Source organism: Manis javanica, chromosome 6, assembly GCF_040802235.1.
Source record: "Manis javanica isolate MJ-LG chromosome 6, MJ_LKY, whole genome shotgun sequence".
In the NCBI taxonomy this organism is placed as follows: Eukaryota; Metazoa; Chordata; class Mammalia; order Pholidota; family Manidae; genus Manis; species Manis javanica.
In genome coordinates this window covers 54,636,085-54,656,367 of record NC_133161.1, presented here as the reverse complement: position 1 = coordinate 54,656,367, position 20,283 = coordinate 54,636,085, and the positions used below count along the sequence as shown (strand labels likewise).

Here is a 20,283-nt window from a genome sequence, read left to right as displayed (position 1 = left end):
ATAGGTCTTCAAATCTACAGAGAAATTGTGGATTAATCAGAAAATAGTTTGGGAACATATGAACATCAGTTGGAGAAAAAATTAATTCCTGTATCAAACCATACTCTATTTCCAGATGGGCTAAAATTTTAAACATAAAAAAGTAAAAGTAGAAATACTGGAAGAAAGTATGAGTATTTTACAATGTTAGGATGGAAGTGCCTTTATGAAAACACTAAGATAAACTCAAAATAGGTAATTATGTAAAATAAACATTGTGAACAGCAAATGACAGTTAAAATATAACAGATTTAAAAAATAGAACATGAATAGAAAAATACATAATCCCTAATATTCAGAGAGCTGTTAAAAATAATAAACAGAAAAACATCCTATGAGAGTGATAAAAGGATATGAAGAGCAATTCACAAGAAAATAAATGCACAGACAGTAAACTTACAAGTGTTCCAAGCTCACTAATAATCAAATAAATATAAATTACTGTTTACATCATCTGTTTCCAATGACTAATGAGATGTCTTACAAAGTTAGTGAATAATAGGAATTGGAGAGGATAAAGGGGTCTAGTCTAGGCCAAAGGATTTTAATAAAGCAAATTGTGAGAGAAGATAGCACCTTTGTTAACATAGCATGTGACAAATATTTTGAAGAATTATACAGAGGGCATCATCAGAACTTTGTATCAGATAAAAAAAAACAGTCATTGTATTCTAGGCAAAGCAAGTAACTATATATGCCTTTTCAAAGCTACTCACATTGTGAAAAAGCATGAGTAAATCTAGTTTCAAGTTTAGCATGTTTTCTTAAAAAAGTGCAAATTAATTTGTAATACAACCTGATTGACAAAAGTACCAAGTTAAGCAAAATACAAATAACATGGGAATTTGCCTCTTTTGCTAAGCCACAATGTATTTTTCATTAATAACATAAAGTTGCCAGCTTCCTTGGCATTTATGAGGGGGGGATTTAGAAATATTTCACGTAAACTGATTTCCTATATATAAAAGTCAGACATAATCACAATTATGTATTCAAACTTAAAATGTTTAAGGAAGCATTTATGAAACATTTCCTGGGACTACCACTAACTTAATCCCTAAGAATATAATCTAGCTTGTTTTATACCTTTTTTGACTCACCCTCAGTGCTGTCCAAAAGAAAAAATGTGAACCTTATTGAACTTTTTAATCTTTTTTAGTAAAAAACAAACTGAAAAAACCCTAAATTTTAACATTTTAATTAACCCATAATTCCAAAAAATAATTATGCCAATATACAAAATTGAATTATTTTACTTCTTGGCACATTTTCAAAATCTGTTGTGTATTTTATGCTGACACCACATCTCAATTTTGACTAGCCACATTTCAAGGGCTCAAAACCCACATCAAAAGAAGCTATATGGCACGACATTGGCCTGCATCTTTCCACCATCTGGCAACCTACTTGTAGATAAACATTGTGAATGTCTGTCACTCTGCAAAGTCTAGATTCTAGTTTTATAGATTTGGATCAAAATACATTACTAGCAGATTTGTAATTAACAAAAATTGAGCAATGTGAGACCAGTAGTATGTCTGATACTGGATAAATCACTGTCATGTGGAGTTCAGTCATTCACATGTTTTACAGACAGTAACACAACTAACGGTGAGTGGACAATTTTCTTCTTTGTAGGATATATCACAATGACTAATTTTCTGTATGTTCTTACTTACATTGTATTTGTATGCATCTGTTTCTCCTATGAGACTCTATGAGGGAAGTAAGTACATCTACTTTGTTTGCTACTATATCCCTGGACCTTGGTAGAATGTATTATATTACATGTAGCAGATGGTCAAATACATGTTAAATGAATAAATATGACCATGCCTTGACTAGCAGCCTAAACCAGCTTGTCATTTCTGTTATCAGTGCTTTCCATTAGTTAGGACATAGTGCATATTTTCTCAGTGACAGCAGTGAACAGCTGTTTTCAGAGTAATTTCTAGTAACCTAATCCAATTATTACAAAGCAATTGAAGAATTCCCCACTAGTCAAACTCATTTTACCCTGTCTTCATCAAATGACTCCTCCAACACAACAAAAGCATAATGGTTGAGGCACAAATGAACAGATATGGACACGCGAATGCCCTCTCCACCAACTCACCCAGGAGAACAGTGAGGATGGTTTCCTGCCACCCGGTCAGTAGCGACACAGTTGTGATGATCTTTGGCAACTTCAGAAGCTCCTTTTTCTAAGGTAAACCACAGCAATACTGCAGTACCCATGATAAAGGAATATCTAAAACAGGCAAATGCCTTGAATTTTAAAAAAAGCAGTTTCAAATGGCATGTAATATTATGACTAAAGGTGAAAGCTATTAAAAAAAAAAACCCTAGCTCAAACTCCTTTTTTAATGATAAAAGTAACACTATAAGTCCTTTTGTTAGTCTTGACACTGTAGAAATAATTTTATTTACAATGTAAAAGTTGGAAGACTATTAGAGTTGAGAGTGAAATCAGCTCCTACTTTATTCTGTATACAATAAAATTGCACTTTAATAATATTGGTATTTCCCAGATTACCAGTTTTATAATTTTAGCACCAAAGACTCAACTCCCTATCAATGTTTCCTGTTTTGTAAACTACTAAAAAGTATAAGCATTTCATAGCATTCAAATATTTATTCATCTGTTGTATGTAAATCAATCTTTTAAAAATGGAACCATATTTAAAATGCACTGAAGAAAATTACTTTTCCCTTTTCTTTTTATGGGAGCGTTCCACCAGGGGGGTAAGTTCAGCCTCCTCACGGTGCCTTCTTTTCTTTTTATGGTCACTCTGGTAGCCACTGGAGTCACTGCCATGGAAAACAGGATCCTGCTCGTCCTGCTTCTTCTTCTTCTTCCTCTTCTTCCTCGGCTCCTCCTCCCAGAGGCCATTCACATTATCATTACTCTGCAGATCTGATTCTTCCTTCATGGTGACATCTGAAACACCAGCTGTGCTACCACCTTCCGCTTCACATGGCTCTGGGGCTTTCTTCTTCTTCTTTTTCTTCTTTGGAGGTTTTCCAACAGCTTCTTCGGTACCAGTTTCCGTTACTTCTTCAGCAGGTACAGAACACTTGGTTTGTACACTGTAAATTAACAGTTTAAAAAATTTACAGAGCAATAAGCAAAAATAAAAGAACAAAGTGAGATCAAGTATATCCCAACATGCTAGATGTTTCTAAATGACAGTAGTATCAGAAACATAATGATGGCACAAATTTCAAATATTCTATCCTATTATCCTCTGCCCATGAAATGTCTTGGAAATGTTAAAATTTTTGTTTCTAAAGTGCTTCTCTCAGTACACACAAAAATGACACAAAAATTTTGTGAAAACATGGCTTCTAGATTTTTATTTGGTTAAGAAAAATTTGGTCACTGAACATTAAACATCACAATATCCAAGCCTCTTAGCCAAACCACTGCCTTTTGACAGAAAATATACTTCTGGTATCTAGCAAAGTAATGGAGTCTCCAGTCTACTGTCTCAATCCTTGTTTCAAATAATAGTTCATTGTTCTTAGCCTATGCTGAAGTAGCATAACTTCAAAGGTATGAATTATTTCCTATCACTAAAATAAAAACAAGGATCAACGAAGCACTTTCTCTAGAACTGTACAGTCCTATATATACAGAAGCACTAGCCATACGTAATTATTTAAATTAAGTAATTTTGGTGAGATGACTTTAAAAATTCCATTCCTCAGTCACACTCATCACATTAGGTTATTGTATTGCCCAAAAACAACATATTTCTATCATCACAGGAAGTTCTACTGGGCAGCTGCTCTAGAACTTTAACCCATACTCTTGTTATTTATCAAGGCACAATATGGAAAACAGTTAACACCAGCAGTATTCCAAGAGGTATTTTTCTTCCCCCCCTTAAACTTGCCTCTCATGGAATCAAGCTCCAGATTAGAGGAATTCTTCTAATAATTTAATACAGAAACATACAGAAATTACCTAGTGGACATAATGACAATAACCAAATTATTTTCGTTTCAACTGTGTAAAAATAAAAGCAGGCTAACAGACATGATTTAGCTTTTGGTAGTTTCAAGCTCAGGGATCAACTTTTTAAAAAATTAACAAAAACACAGAATATACTCAGCAAAATTGAGTTATTAAATATAGACCAGCTAGCTAGATGCAGAGCTTCAGAATATTCAATGCACTTAAGTCATAGCACTTAAGATTCCAATTTATACTGATATTATGATTTGAAAGCATGAATATTCTTATAAACAAAATTAATTTTTAAAAAATGGGGCTATGATCTCTAAATTCAGAATTAAACAAGTATCAAAATGATGTAATGTGATTAAGAACTGACCTAGTGACATTTAGTTTTCCCCGAATGCAGAAAACTCCAGCAGCATCTGAGTCTAAACGAAATACTTCAAATTCTAGTTCATCACCCATGTTTATCTCCAGGGTCTGCCACTGCTCAGCTGGCATCTGCTCAGGTTTAGGGATGGAGGCATTGAAACACCCATGTACTAAACAGCCAATGTGGCTGGAAGACACTTTATTAACCGTACCCTAGGGAGAAGAAGTATAGCATCAGAAGAGATCCAAAGAGTTAAAAGGTGAATCTAACCTTACAAACTTCAAACTGATTTCAAAGAGAAAACACCAATATAATGGTATAATTTAATATGGAAAAGTTTATTTCAATTAAAATTTACCACATGTTATACTAAACATCATTTTGGAGCATTGTAGAGATTTTGGAAAGCTCAAACTTTATCAGATAAGTAACTGCATATCAATTGCCTAACTGGATCTCGTCCTACCCCACAAATACACCCTAGCTCCTACTGCAGGTGAGGATATTATTCAATAACCACATTGACACCAAGCAGAAAATACTTTCTAACATGACCTACATGTTAAAATACCTCAAAGCAGGAAGCATATGCTTTTTATAACTAGTATCCACATTATATTTCTATAAGTGGTCTGAATTTAAAGCTTAAAGAGCATTCTTCAACAATTAAACAGCACTATTAGAGGGCAGCCTACCTTGTATATGTAAATCTTGAGCATGGTTATTTTGACTAAATCACAAAAACACTATTAGAAACTTTAAAACTAATGTGCTATATCATTTCAAGTTTAAAATGAAATCTTCCAAAATAGTTCTCTATTGTTCCCCTAGGAATCAACATATATAAGGTATATGAATGAAACTTTTTTTAAAGTCACATTTAAAATTTTAGAACTATAGGTAATATTAACATATATGCAATGCTGTTTAATGTCAGCATCTCCTTATGTATGTGACAAAAATAAACTTTCTTGTCTGTCATTATCAGGATCTGGCATCCCCAGTGGTACCTTCTGGATGGTCTAGATACATGTATACATGTATACAATGGAATATTATTCAGCACTAAAGAGCTATGAGCTATTAAGCCATGAAAAGACTTGAAGGAACTTTAAATAATACTGCTAAGTTAAAGAAGCTAGTCTGCGAAGGCTATATGCAGTAAGATTCCAGCTATGACACTCTGGAAAAGGCAAAACTACGGAGACGATAAAAAGATCTGTAGTTGTTGGGGAGTTTTAGAGGGAAGGGAGGGAAGGATGAATAGGTAGAGCACAGAGGATTTTTAGAGCAGTTACCAATTATTCTACAGGATACTGTAATGGTGGATACATGCCATTCATTATACCTTTATCAAAACCCACATAATGTATAAAACAAAGTGAGCTCTAATGTAAACTAGATTTTATTTAATAATCATGTATCAATATGGGCTCAACAACTGCAACAAATGTACCACACTAATTCAAGATGACAATAGGAAAAGCAGTATATTTGTGTGTGTTTTGGGGCGGACGGGTGAGGAGAGGTTATTCAATTGCTCTTCACTCAATTTTTCTATAAATCTAAAACTATATAAAAAAATAAAGCCTATTATATATATCAAAATATTCAATGGGAAAAGGAAAGTCTTTTCAGTATATAAGTCTGGAACAACTGGAAAAGCTATACAGAAAAGAAAATGGATCTCAAGGGCCTATCTCACATTGCTCACAAAAATTCAGAATGATCATAGACCTAAATGAAAAATCTAAAAACTACAAAAATCCTAGAAGCTTACTGAAGAGTATGTTCACAACCTAAGGGTAGGCAAGGGTCTTACATAGGGTCTAGAAATTAATAACCACAGAAGTATAACATGATAAATTGGACCTCATCAAAATCAAAAGCTTCTGTTTGGCAAATGATTCCATTAAAAGCTAATAGATAAGCTACATTGAAAAAATTCACAATACATTTATTTGAAAAAAAGATTTAAAAACTATAAAAAGAACTACTACACCTCAATAGTAATGCAAAACCCCACTGAAGTGGGCAAAATACTCAACAGACCCTTCCCATTGAAACACTTGAAAAGGACCTCATAAAGAAAACAAATTAAAACCACAATGAGAAACTACTATATGCCCACCAGTACGATTAAAAGACTGACAACACCAATGTAGACAAGGATGCAAGGCAACTGGAAGAGCTGAATGGGAAATTAGCCCAACTAGTTTTTCATAAAGTTAAACATCCATCTTTTCTGTGACCTAGCAATACTGCTTCTAGTTTTTCACCTAGGAGAAAGGAAAACATATGTTCACAACAGCCTTATCCTTAATAGCTCCAGAATGGAAACAACTCAAATGTCCATCAGTGAAAATGTAAAATCAAATTGTGATGTATTATTATAACGAAATACCATGAGCAATAAAAAGGAACAAACCACCAAACTACCAATACATGCCAACAGCAGAGATAAAACTCAAAATCATGCTAAGCAAGAGGCCAGATTTTAAAAGTATATAATGAAACATTCTATTACTAGAGAATTAAGAACAAGCAAAACTAATCTATGATAAATAAAATCAGAATAATGGTTTTATGTAAGATAGAGAGGATTGACCAGGAAAGGGCATGAGGGTCATTTCTAAGGAAACAGAATGGTATATGCACTTGTCAAAATTTACCTAACTGCATGCTATGGTCTGTGCATGATAATTTTATTATGTATAAATTGTTATTGTACATAAATTATATCTCATATTATTAAAAACAAACACACAATAGGGAAAACTGGTCAAGTGTATTTGAGGTCCAGATCATGTTGTAGAGGACAGAGCAAAAAGGATAGTTTTACTTTTTATTTCATACTTTCTATACAACTTATTTCCATGCATATATTTACATTTATGATAATTTCACAAAGCACATTGACAGCTAAGTTTGGGGATTTTAAAATACAAATCTACTGCCAACTTAACAGTATGGAAGCTGGTTGAAGGATCACAGTTTGGCAGGCCACGGATACTATTTCTACCAGTGTAACTAATATTGAAAAAATTTTTAAATTAGGAATGCCTTGTATATTGTCATAGCGAAATTTGACCTATATTTTTATTAACAGTATCAATAGTCAGTTAACAGTTCTTATCTTTAGGTTAAGTAATTCCTATAAAAATTTTTCTTTTTTAAAGAACAAAATATATACATGTACATAAAACTACATATACACATATAAGCATACATACACACACACATACAGAACTTCTGCTGGAAGAGAGGGGCAAGTGAGGAGGATAAAAGGATAGGCTTTACTAGATTTCAGATCAATTTCTGCATTCCCAGCTTCTCTTGAAAAACTTTAAGACCCTTCTCACAGGTCCTTCATTTCTATCAGTTTGGATACCCTGCCCCATCCTTCATTCATTTTCATTATCTGCCTGGTCCTGCAACCATTTGAATTTGCAACTACTGTTTTATATACTGCTATACTGTTTGAATCTTTTATAAAGAAACTGTGTTTGTATAATTGAGAAATTGTAAAATAATAAAAATTGACTTTTTACCCCTTAAGACCATTCTGGTGCTAAACACAGAAAAGAATAAATTGGATGGGACACAAACTCTGTACATGCGTCTGAGCTTCAGGAGGATAGAATTTAAAAATTCACCTAGACTGAACTGATGGAAAGTAATTTTCATTTTCATTTTGAAGTAATTTTTAGTTACCCACAATACCAACCTATTTGAATCCTAAGGTGTACTGGCTCTTAAAATTTTTCCAAAGTACATAATTATATAAGTTTAAAAGGAAAGCTAGATAAAAAGATATACATACCATAAGCTTTTGTCCTGGTTCAGGGCAGAAAATAACAAAATCCGCTTCAATGTTAAGATGAATGTGTCCTTGATCATCATAAATATCTCCCAGTTCGCCTACTACTTTGATATTATCATATGCAATGGGGACACCTAAAAGGCTATAAAGAAAGAAGAAAAATTATGTTTATCCTCTTTTAAATGAGGCCATTGTAGTACTGATTAGCTATTCTGAATCTAAAAAGTAATACATCTCCTAAATATCACCACCCATGCTAAAAACATGATAGCATATGATTTATCTGTACTTTACTAGTCCACTTTCAAAGGGTTCCAATATATTGGCCAAGTTAAAAAATGACTATTCACAATTGGCACCCAGAAACAAAATTATGCATGAGCAACAAGTTGACCCTTCTTCCCTATTTGCTACTCATGTGAATTCCAGTTATGCTACAATGAGAGAAAAAAATAGGACTTGGCATGAAAAATGTCTGTGTACTTCTGTGAGTATGGCTCAATCAAGGCAATTTGGGTATTATTCACCGTTACTGAATTTTGGTACTGGATGGCATATAGCAAGAGAAGTATTAGGGTTAAAGCTTACATCCTGAAGATTGAAGCCAATGACTTAATGAGAGAAATCCCCAAAATGTAACTGTTGCTAGGAAATGGAAATGTTAAGAAATACAACTATATCATTTATTAAGAACTGACTGGACACTTTACATGTTTGACAGTCAAGATAAGGGGGCAACTACTACTTCAAAATGTTATACTTATGTTCTTAAGGAATTACACTACTAAGGAGGCAGTACTGGTGGCTTCATTACCATATCACTACTTGTTCAGGAAAACTTTCCTGACTCCCCGAGGCAAGGCTGAATCACTCCCCCTCTACTCCTGCAGAACTATTCCATATTACAACGTGCTTACTGTTGGCAATCTCATTTTATTGAATCTGTATGTATGTATGTTTGGATTTCACACAGGAGTCTGAGGCCGTTGAGAGTACAGAGCATTTTTTTAACTCAAATTTCTATGATTCATGTAGAATAAAGGAAGAATTTATCCCTAATTGCTGTTGTTTAAGTAAAAAAGCCAGGAGCCACTGGAAAAAACTTCAATAACTGTAACTACCAAATTCAGAAAACTATAAACTCAGAGACTTACTCTGAAAAGCACTCTTTTGAGTTGTTAATTTCTGCCTGCATGGCTTTCCTGGTAAGCAGGAGCTAAACCATCATTTAAGACAATATCGGGCACAGATAACAGAGTTACAGAGTAAGAAGGAGGGGGAAGAAGAAAAGTTTCTGCCATTTGACAGAAAATCAAAGTTAAGAGTGTTTCCCCTCATCAATGATTAGAGAGTGAGTTTCTGGTGGGGGAAATATTCTACAGGGCATTTGGGAATTTGTTGTATTAATCAGTCATCAAAGACCAGGGACAGAAGACATTCTGCCATGTACCGAACAGTCCTGCACAAGGTAGAAATGTCCCTAGCTCTACAGAGCTTCTGAATGAAGGGACAGACCTATTTATAAATAGCTGGACACAGAATCTAACTTAAAAGAAAAAAATCAACATAAAGTCATCTTTGCACAGTTTTAATGTAAGTTAAAATTTTTGTAAATAAATTCAAAGTAGATTGTTTTGTATGGAACTTTACTGAGATTGTCATTATTTCAGAAAATCATTTCACCATTGGAGACACTGTGTGTGTTATCTGAGCTGTCAACTGAAAACCCCTGCATGATCCACACTTGTCATTGACACAATGAATCTAATAAAGGAGCAGGAGACATCTACTTCAGGTTTCCCAGGTCATCATGCTTGAGAATTACCAGTTTAATGTACTGTATCAGAGCACTACATATATATATATATATTTTGCAATTGTGTACATAAGTTGTATTATCATTAAGTTTCACTTCAGCACAGTGAAGAGTTTTCATGATGGTAAAGGTAGTACTGCAAAATATTTCTTACCAGAGAGAGGTACTGGGTTTGGGAAGTGTAAATACTGCTGACTAGAGAGAGAATGCGACCAGGGAGGCTGAGCCAAAAGGATTTGTATAAACCCATCAAACCTTTGGGAAGGCAACTCAGAGCATGAAATTTACTAAAAGGTCATCAGAGATACAAAGACAGACATCTCAGTGCTATCTATCTATCTTGCTTACTTTTGTTTTCCTAAAACCATCCTAAGTAGGTTTCAGTGCTGGGTGGAAGTCTCACCTGAGATATGTAGAGAACAATAGATTGTGTTATTTAAGACTTCTTTGGGACTACTAGAAGGGAACATATTTGCCACTTTCAAATAACTCAGTTGTCATATACAAGAGAGAAGATTTTCTTAATGGCCTCTCAAAGATATAACTTAGTCAAAGTCACATGATTTTAGAAAACTACTTACTTTCTTTAAGCAGACTTTCCAAAACTGAAATGGGATGTCTTTAAAAAATTCTGTCACTGGGAAAAAAAGGTGGATAGTGCAAATAGGGGATAGCTGCTGAGATAATTTTTACACTAGAATGAGTGCCATTCTCAATTCCTCCCCTTTCCTCATTTCTTAATCAAAAGAAGCAAGTCCTGATTCTACAGATGGCCCCCAAATCTAGAAACATAAATAACAACACATGATAAATGGTTGATATTACAGTTTTTGACAGGTCCAATATTGTGTCCCTCCTTAGTAATGCATAATTTAATGTGTAGTGTCTGATTTGCACTGAATAAACAGAAGTCTTTAACATAAGCCACAAGTAATAGGGGGTGTGGAGTGGAACCTGCTCTACACGCCACACTGTCCAATGCCGTTACAGAAATTATCATTCAATCAGTTCCTCATCTTTTTCGTATAATGGCTCCTGCTGGACCCACTCTGGGTGACTTTCCCCAAGCCGTCAAGTGAAGGCATTAACTGGTTACAAAAAATCATAAAACATAGCAAACTGTTGCCTGCGTTTCCAGATTTTATAATCACCTTGTAAAAACCTTAAATCTCTCAAATCAGTCCTCTCTACTTTCTTCTCTTGGACAATTATAACAATCTCTTAATTGGTCTCCATGTCTACTGTCTCACCCTCCTTAAACCATCATCTAATGCTACCAAGTGCCTTTCTTAAACTGTGTATCTAATTATGTCCCAGAGATTATGAATATGTACTATTTCAAAAGTGTGCCAAGTTTCAGAGTAGGAGGGTATTGAGAAGAGTAAGTGCTAATCCTACATAAGCAAACACCCCATCTGTGACCCATTCCCCTCCTCTCCTGACACAAACCTTACTCCAGTTATGCCATACTTACAATTCTCTGGTCAAAGCATTCTATTTCACATCTACTATCCATTTGTTTATGCCACTCTTTTTGCCTAGAATGCTACCATCTGAAAATACTCTCTTATCAATTGTTTTCAAAAGTCCTATGATCCAATTTACAATTTGTCTTGGTTTAACTTATTTTAGATTTCTGTCAAATTCTAACACTTTATTACATTTATCTAGCTTATATTTGTATCCCTATTAGATGTGATTCATGGAGAAGTGACCACTTGAGCTAAAGCCAACCATATCTCTATTAGAGTTTAAAACGGCTTGAAACAGGGGTCTTGTTTTTTGTTTTTCATAAAACAAAAAGTCTCTAGTATACAAAGGTGTGTGTTGGTGCGTGGAGGAAGCTATGTATTCTAGATTTGCTTGATTCTTAACCTGCGTAGAGTTCAGGATCCCTTGATAAAGCGGTCAAAGTTTGAATACTTTGCCCAAAAAACTTATATAGGAAATTGCTGCAATTTCTATGAGTTCATTTAATTCCCAAAGAGCAGTAACAAGTTCCCAGGGAATCCATTCACCCTAAATTGACCCCTTGCTTTTGAGCTAGAATAGTCTAGAGGGAATATTGATGTACATCTGCCCCGTCCCTCTGACTCTCCAGACTTGTAGTTTTTAAAATTTTCAAGTTATTTTGAATATATTCATGTGAATGCACCAAGTTTTTTCACCCTTATGAGCAATAGGCAGGCCAGACAGACTAAACTGTCTGCTCTTAGAAACAAAACAAAATAAAAATACTATTTCTCTCGTCACTGATCAGATCCAAGAGAAGGGAACTCAGGGAAAACACCAGGGCAAAACATCCATCAAAAACTGCTCCTTCACGGTTTACCAATAAATGATTGTACTAATGCTTTATGTGCAATTTCCTATAGAATGAGAGACTATCTACTGAATACTGCAGTCCAACCTTCATTGTCAAAGGGAAAAACAGAGAACTGGGCCTTCGGGTCTCCAGACCCCACACCCGGGTTCTGCAGCGAGCTCTCCACCCCCTGCGCTCACGCAATTCACGTCACCTTACGTTTTCTTCCACGCCTATGAAAAGGATCCTACACAAATCTTGACCAGCGAGGTACGGCCTTTCCGGGAGGAGCTCAGCCCTAGAACGCCTCGGGGCTGAGCTCGCGGTGGGCGGAGAGACCTCGTCCATTCGCCCCTTTCCTGCTGCGCCATCAGCGCGCCCGCGCGGAGCCCCTCCCGAGCCCAAGCGAAGGGCAGACGGCTACTTTACGGCGTTGTCCGCTCGGCGGAGGAAAGGCTAAGAGACTGGTACCTCTCAGAATAGCGCAGGAGCTCAGCGTCGAGCTGTTCTCTGATACCCGTGCGTTTCCGGTGAAGGTAGCGCGGCGACAGCGCGATGTGCCTTCGGTGCGGCCCCGCCACCAGGCAGGAGTAGCGGCTGTTCACCAGGGCGCAAGCGGCAGCGTAGGTCGGCAGCTCGAGGCAAGGCAGGGCGCCGGCCGGTCCCACCCCCGGCCCCTCAGAGGCCGCCTTCGGCCGCGGAGCCTCTGAACTACCTGCAGCCATGAGGCTTGCCAGCTTTCCCACGGCGCGCGCCACTGACGCATCAGAACCTCCTTTCTCCTGACGCCCGGTCTTACGTCATCCACCAGCTGACACGCCCCTAGAAAATTTCTCTCCTTGCGTTGCCTTACTCAGTTCCGACCAGCAGGGGGAAACAACTCCTGACGCTTGGAGGATTCGGGGAGGGGGAGCCTATCGTTACGTATTGCGCGTGCTCGAAAGCCAATCACCTTGTCTCTTAGGTACCAAAAAACCTGTGTTTTTGCTAACGTCCCCATTAGATTTATTTTGTATATTTGATAGGGGTTCACACTTTAGTCATTTACAAAAGTACGGTGATTGGTGAACTTTACAAGCTTGGACAGTATAATAAATTTTAAAATATTTATGGAATATCTTGAAGGTGGGGAATGCAATTCTAAAAAGCAAGCCAGACACCTCAAATGCAGCACGTCTGAAAACAAACCATCATTTCTCACTGGTCTGGCTTCCCTCCTCATTCTGTAATCACTGAGGTAATTGTACTGCTGCTTTCCAAATGGCCAAGTCCAGCTGTCATGGTTGGGACCTCTCTTGTACCTTCAAACATCAAATTAGTCCCAAGGCCTGTGAGGCACAAAGCTGAAACATCACCTTTTTGGACATTTTCCATCCTCGCTTCCAAAACTACAGAAATGCCTGTGGAAGCTTAGCCCGATGGTCAAGAGGACACTCTGGAGAGACACAAGTATGTACATGATTTGACCTGTTTAAAGCCCCACACAGGTGTCCCATTGTCCTCAAGATGATTCAAACTCCTTCATATGGCACTGAAGTTTCAAGGCTATTTTATGATCTGCCCCCAGCAGTTTCATTTATCACACTCCGCACAGTTTATGTTATGTGTTAGTTGGCCACCACTGATGCTGTTTGATCTATTTTCAGCTGACTCACTATCTCTTCAGTTTCATGCTGCTCCTTCTACTTGGGAGTATGGTAGCTTCTCTCATGTGGGGAAATTCTACTCATGCATCAAATTTCAGCTTAGATTTTTACATTCTCTTCTGTAGAGTTTACTACCCCCTTTCCCTTCCACCCCCCCAGCCCCATTAAGGATTAAGTAGATCCCATCTTTGCAAACTACCACCATCAAGCATTTTTTATGTTAATTTGATGTTAATTAACTGCCTGTTCCTTCACTAGACTATAAGATCACTAAGGCAGGGACCATGATTCACTGCAACCCCATATGACACAAAAAATAAAAATAAAACATACCAGTGCACCTTGAATGAATGAATGAAGTAACAGGTGATTAAAAAGCACACAGTCTAAGTAAGGAAATAGGATCTAAACGTAAGCATATAGCATGGATTACCGTGTATTAAGTGCCAAGAGAAATGTAAGCAGTTAGTGGTATAGGTACTAGCATACAACCACCTCACCTAAGTCTTGCAAAAAGCCTCTAACCTCTGTAAACCTGTTTTTATGCCTATAAAATAGAGGCATTTGCCCTACCTACTGTAGGACATGGTTGGAGGTTCACATTAAGATAAGTAAAGAGCCTTTTCTTTAGCATTCTTTAACTTCAAATGATGTGATAATGAGATAACATTCCTTCCAAAGAGCAATGATAAACAAGTCCATAAATGGGAACTTTAACAGCCTTTATCTTGATTTTGGGGGAAAGTCCCACCACAACCTTGTGCAGGACCCCTTTATTCAGTGTTCTTAACCTTGGTTAAACATTGAAATCACCTGAGGAACTTAAAATCTTATACCTAGACAGCACCCCAAACCAATTATATCAAAATCCCTCCTGTAGTCGACATACATATAGATTGCCTGGAGATGATTTTAGTAAAAACGATTTGTCCAAAAGTAATTTAGTAAAAAAAACAAGCTGGACATCAAGACAATTCAGTCAAAATAAAACCTGACATCAATTACCCAGGAAATGATTTTTCACAAATTTTAAATATGGAGTAGTTTTGTAACTGTAACTCTGAGGAACAAATAAGTTCCCACAGGGACAAAATACCTTTGAAGCCAAAAATCAGTCAAAGGGAGAAATAAAGTGGGATAAAATAATTTATTACTGAACTTATTCACTATGTAAGAATTTGTTCACCATGTAAGAACTTGTTTGTTATGCTTCAGAAGATTGGAGACTGTTGAGAATTAGGCTTGGGGTGGATTAATGATTGTGCATTGAGTCCCCTATACAGAATTTTATTGTTGTTAACAACCATTTGATCAATAAATATGAGAGATGCCCTCTCAAAAAATAATAATAATAATAATTTATTACAAGCAGTCATCCACTTTTGCTCACCCATGTCTCTCACAACCTGGCTACAAAAACAGGACCCACCGCCCCAACCTCTTGGGTCCAGATATGTCCTCATTATCCCTCTAATCACCTAGTGGAGATGGACTATTCTCGATCCCTTGGCAACACCTATTAATATGTAGATGCACTAAGGCCAGGCAAGAGATTCTGGAAATATTGCAATTTTATCCACAGCCCACCACTCCAGAAATCTTGCCTCACAATCTACTCACTCCCCATCTTTTGCAATGGCCCCTGTGTGAGAAAACTGGAGCACTGTAAACAGATACAATAACAACAGCAATAAAATCGTGATAATCCTCAAACCAGAGGATTCAGCTAGGTTCAAAGTCCTATGCAGATTTAGTCCATAGCTGCCCATTCCACAGGCAGGCAGTAGGTGAATGGGTAGGGAGATCAGAGTAATCATCAAGTGGCAGCTGCAGCCAGGGGACAGGTCCAGGCCACAGGAACTATAGAAGAAAATAACCACAAGGGCAATAAGATACATGCTTTAATGATACCAGCACAGACAAATCTTGTCCATCAGGTAGGATACATGCAAGAGAGTGGTCCTGTGATAGGACAGTGGCAGGAATGGGATTTCATCCTTGTCTAGTATACCAGACCTTCACCCCCTTCCCTGTGGGACTTACAGATGGGTCAGTATATAGGACTATGAGAGGTACATACACTGGCCATAAAGATCAAACAAAACTTCCCTGTAAGATGCTCTTTCTGCCCAGATGTTTTGTGTACACTGCCATGATCATTGGGGGCCACTCTGCTGTTATTCCAGGAATACACAGGAGGCCAGCTTCCAGGCCTTTTCCCCAAGGTGCCAGAGGCCCAGCCATCACTGGTCCATGTGTCAAATGTCCACGGCCACATCCACTCAACAGTGTGTCCAGGATTTAATGCGATTGGGGCTGGCAGCAGGATGTTGCTCTGCTGGCCATATCCTGGCTTCAATAACTCCTCTTTGGTTTGCACATGCAGTTGTATAGGAGAGGCAGCAATGTGTGTTAGCATGTCCACAGGGCTAAAGACTCCTTTTTGTGGCTTTTCAAATGCCGTAGCCCTGTCCATAAGCAAACTGACCAGCCCCTTGGACTATTGGTGTCTGACTTCAGGCCAGATTTCAACAAACCAGGCTGCCTCTCTATCATGCCTGCCCTGGTAGGGTTATATGGTACATGAAACTTCCACTTTATTCCTAATTGCTCCCATTCTTGTAACAGGTGTCCAGTAAAGTGGGTGCCTTGATCACTCTCAGCACCTGCGGCTGGCCATAGGCTGCAAAGAGACGCTCCAGGCCCCTCTTTGTAGTTTGCTGATCTGCATGTCGTGCAGGAAAGGCAATCCATAGGCCAGTAGCTGTGTCCACAGAAGTCATGGCATACCGATACCCTTCTGATATGGGCAGAGGCCAAACATAAGTCTATCTGCCTCCTGACAAGGGATATCAGCCCCTTTACTATTGTCCCATGTTCCTGTGGAACTCGGTGTAAGTCCCTCTTAGAGCACATAAAGCACTCCTTTCAGGCTATGCTGACTTCTGCAAAAGTCAGCAGTTTGCCCCACTGACAGGCTACAACTCACATTGTCTTTTGCCCTGCGTGCAACAATCACTGATGTAACCATTGGTCTACATCAGAGGTAGGCTTTCTTTCTAGCCAACATACCTGGGTTGATGTGTCTGCTTCATCATTCCCTGAGGCTGCCAAAGGCAAAGGGTCAGTCACATGATATACAGTAACTGTCTTAGTCTGACCAGAGATCCATAGGTCTTACTACAGTCTTGCCCCCAGTGGGGCTGGTGACCAGCCAGCCAGTTGGCATGGTATCATGTCAGTACCCACAGGGTCAAGCCCCAATAGATGGCCTAGCTGTTAGTGCAGACAAGTATAGAGGAGGGCTCCTGGGTGATCATGAACCATACTGCCCACAACTCAGCCCATTGGCTGCTCTTCCCCTCTCCATCCTCCATCCATATTGTCTCAGTCTTAGGATGGAAAGCCACAGCCCTCCACCTTGGGGGCTGCCCGTGACTGGAGCTCTCTGTATACCAAGCATCTTCAGGTACAGGGGCTTTTCCCTCCTGATAAGGACTCTCGACTACCAATGGCTCAAAGCAAGTTCTTCCTGCTTTCCACTGGTATATGTCACTATCCCCAATAAGTGTTGGAGTTCTCCACTTAAGGGGCTAGTAGAGAAGGCACTATGCTGCTGTAAATATGCTCCCCATTTGCCCAGTGTAGGCATCTATGCCATGCCACTCCATGGCCTTTGGGTCCAGTCTTGCATCCACCTTGCAATGGGATAGGTAGTAATTACTTTGGTCAGAGCTGTTCTCATAATGTGCTCTGTAGCCAGCAAGGCATGGTACACAGTAGCCAGTTGATTCTCTATCAAGGTGTACCAGACCTCTGCTCCTTTCCATAGCTGTGACCAGAATCCAGTGGGTTGGCGTGTCCATTCAAGCTGCTGCCAAAGACTCCACGCATAACCATCTTTGGTTATATTAACATCTAGCTCACAGGACCTTGATGGTCCATTACACTCAAGGCCTATATGGCCTTGACTGCCTGCTTGGCAGCAGTAAAAGCAGCTACACGTTTCATCCCAGTCCCACCTGTGGCCCTTTCGTACCAACCAGTATAAGTGCTTCAGGATTTGTGCCAAGTGCAGGATAAGCACTCTCCAGTAACCCAAAAGACCCCAAAACTCTTGTAACATTGCCATAGTGGTAGGGATGGGGAAAGCCTGGACCTTGTCTATGACTGTTTTCTAGGAGTAACTTTAGTTTTACCTGATCAGACAACCCCTAAGAACTTTACTGACAAACCAGGTCCCTGACTCTTGGTGCTGTTCACAGTCCATTCTTTCTCATGTAGGTGTTGCAGCAGTCTAGGAACTGCCCCTTCTAAATTTGCAAGAGAATCAGACATGATCATGGTATCAGCAATGTAGTGATATAGTCGCACTGTTTACGGTTTCTTATGTGTGGCTACAAGTCTGTGACAAATGGTGGGACTTTGGAGGTATCCCTGTGGAAGGACAGTGAATGTCCACTGCCAGCCTTCCTACATGAAGGCAAACTGTTCCTGACTTTCCTGTGCTATGTCAGTAGAAAATAAAGCATTATCAAAGTTCACAACATAATTATATGCCCCTAGTTCATGACTGAGGGTGTCGATAAGGGTTGCTATAGAGGGGACAAGCAGTATGCAAAGGGGGTGTGACTATTCAATTTCCTGTAATCCATGATCATACAGCAAGAGCTGTCTGGCTTTTTCACTGGCCACACCAGGGAATTAAAAAGGCCTGTGGGTGGGCCTTATGATGCCCACCTTCTCTAACTCCTGTAGAGTTTCTCCAATTTCCTTGTATCCCCCAGGCAATTTATACTGCTTAGTATTTGTCACCTGCCAAGGTACAGGAAGAGCTACAGGTGGCTGTTTAGCATGTCCCCTCAAAACTGCCTTTACTACTTATACCCTAAGTCTGAGCTCACCAGCAGTGGTCTATAACCACAGGCCCTGCAGGATATCAACTCCCAAAATACACTAAGGAATGGGAGAAATGTACACGGTATACTCCTTTGGGGGTAAATGCCCTATCCCCAGTGGGATTTGGACTTTCTTCCCTCTAATTGCCTTATCCCCATAGATATTTATCACAGCAGGGGTCCCAGGAAATCACTCAGGGTCGTCATAAATCAAAGAACATTCAGTTCCTGTGTCCATCAGTGCCAGGACACATTGTATAGACATGGGGGACCAATGAATTGCTAATTCTACATGTGGTGTCTGGTCTTCACCATATAACCCAAGGTAGGGGCCTTGAACTCCCCCTCAGTCAAACTGTGATGCCCAATCATCCTTCTGTGGGGGCGAGGGCCCAGGCAGAGCCTGAGTGCTGTCCCCTAGGACATCTTGTAGGGACCCAGGCCAGACAAGGGGCTTTGTGTCCAGCTTCTGTGTCCTGGACCTCAGTGGCTGGAACTGCTTCTCTGGCTTTAACTGGTGCCACAGTTCTCACAAGATTCTCTTTCACTACCCGGCTTTTATAAAATCAACCCACATCTGGGTCCTCAAGACCTCTCTTTTCAGTTGTAGCCTGCACTTACTTCCATGCTCTTATTGTTTCAACCTCCCCCAGATCTGCTAAAGTATGAGTAGCCTCACTTATGGGTTGCCCTATGTCAGGGGCAAGAATGGTCATGAGGGACCCAAAGAGAGATGGGGGAGCTGTGTGGAGCACCAGATTTCTCATTCCTGCGGTGAAAAACTCCTCATTGGAGCCCTGGGAGTCCATATTATAGATGATATTTTCTTGTGCTCAACTATGTAACACCCGCTGGAGCTCTACACAGTTTTCCAGTTAGTGGGTAAATATGGTAAATGACCCTGATTAGGCCAAACTGCCCTGATGGCTGCTGTCAGCCAATCCAGAAGTGCCTGATTCCCTGAGGTGTGACAGGCACTTTGCAACCACTGATGGAGGGAAGGGTGAGTTGTTAGGGAAGCCAGTCTACCCATTTAAGAACCGGACATAACAATGTTTGACATTCCCATATCCCAGAGACACAAAAGCCATGTAGGCAGGCGTTCTGATGGCTTCTGCCAAAACCAGATGCTCCTATGCACCAGCTCATCCTGGGTATAGGGGCAGAGCATGGAGTGCTCCACAAACTGTGGAGGGGGTGGCTTCTCCCCCTGAGGAGCCCACGGTTGTTGAGTTTTTATTTTCTTAATTACAACTGGGTGGGCCTTTAATAGAGAGGCTGGTACCCTAATGCAGTGGCCTTGGCAACAGATCAGCCCTCAGCCCCACCCCCTCATCCTCCTCTGACATCTCCTCCACCATCTCCAGAGCTGAGGGCACCGCTCTTTCCTCCCCCTCCCCCATGGCCTCCAGCAAGCAG

The 20,283-nt window shown here is 39.4% G+C and overlaps 1 protein-coding gene across 1 annotated transcript; it reads right to left on the bottom strand.

The window, feature by feature from the left end:
* Positions 1-268: 268 nt before the first annotated feature.
* POLR1F (RNA polymerase I subunit F) lies at positions 269-13,241 on the bottom strand. The gene is given in 5 exon segments (XM_017659418.3): positions 269-2,761; positions 2,763-3,129; positions 4,380-4,588; positions 8,200-8,341; positions 12,792-13,241. Coding segments are annotated over 5 exon segments (1,038 nt in total). The 5' UTR covers positions 13,046-13,241; the 3' UTR covers positions 269-2,695.
* Between the last annotated feature and the right edge of the window lie 7,042 nt (positions 13,242-20,283).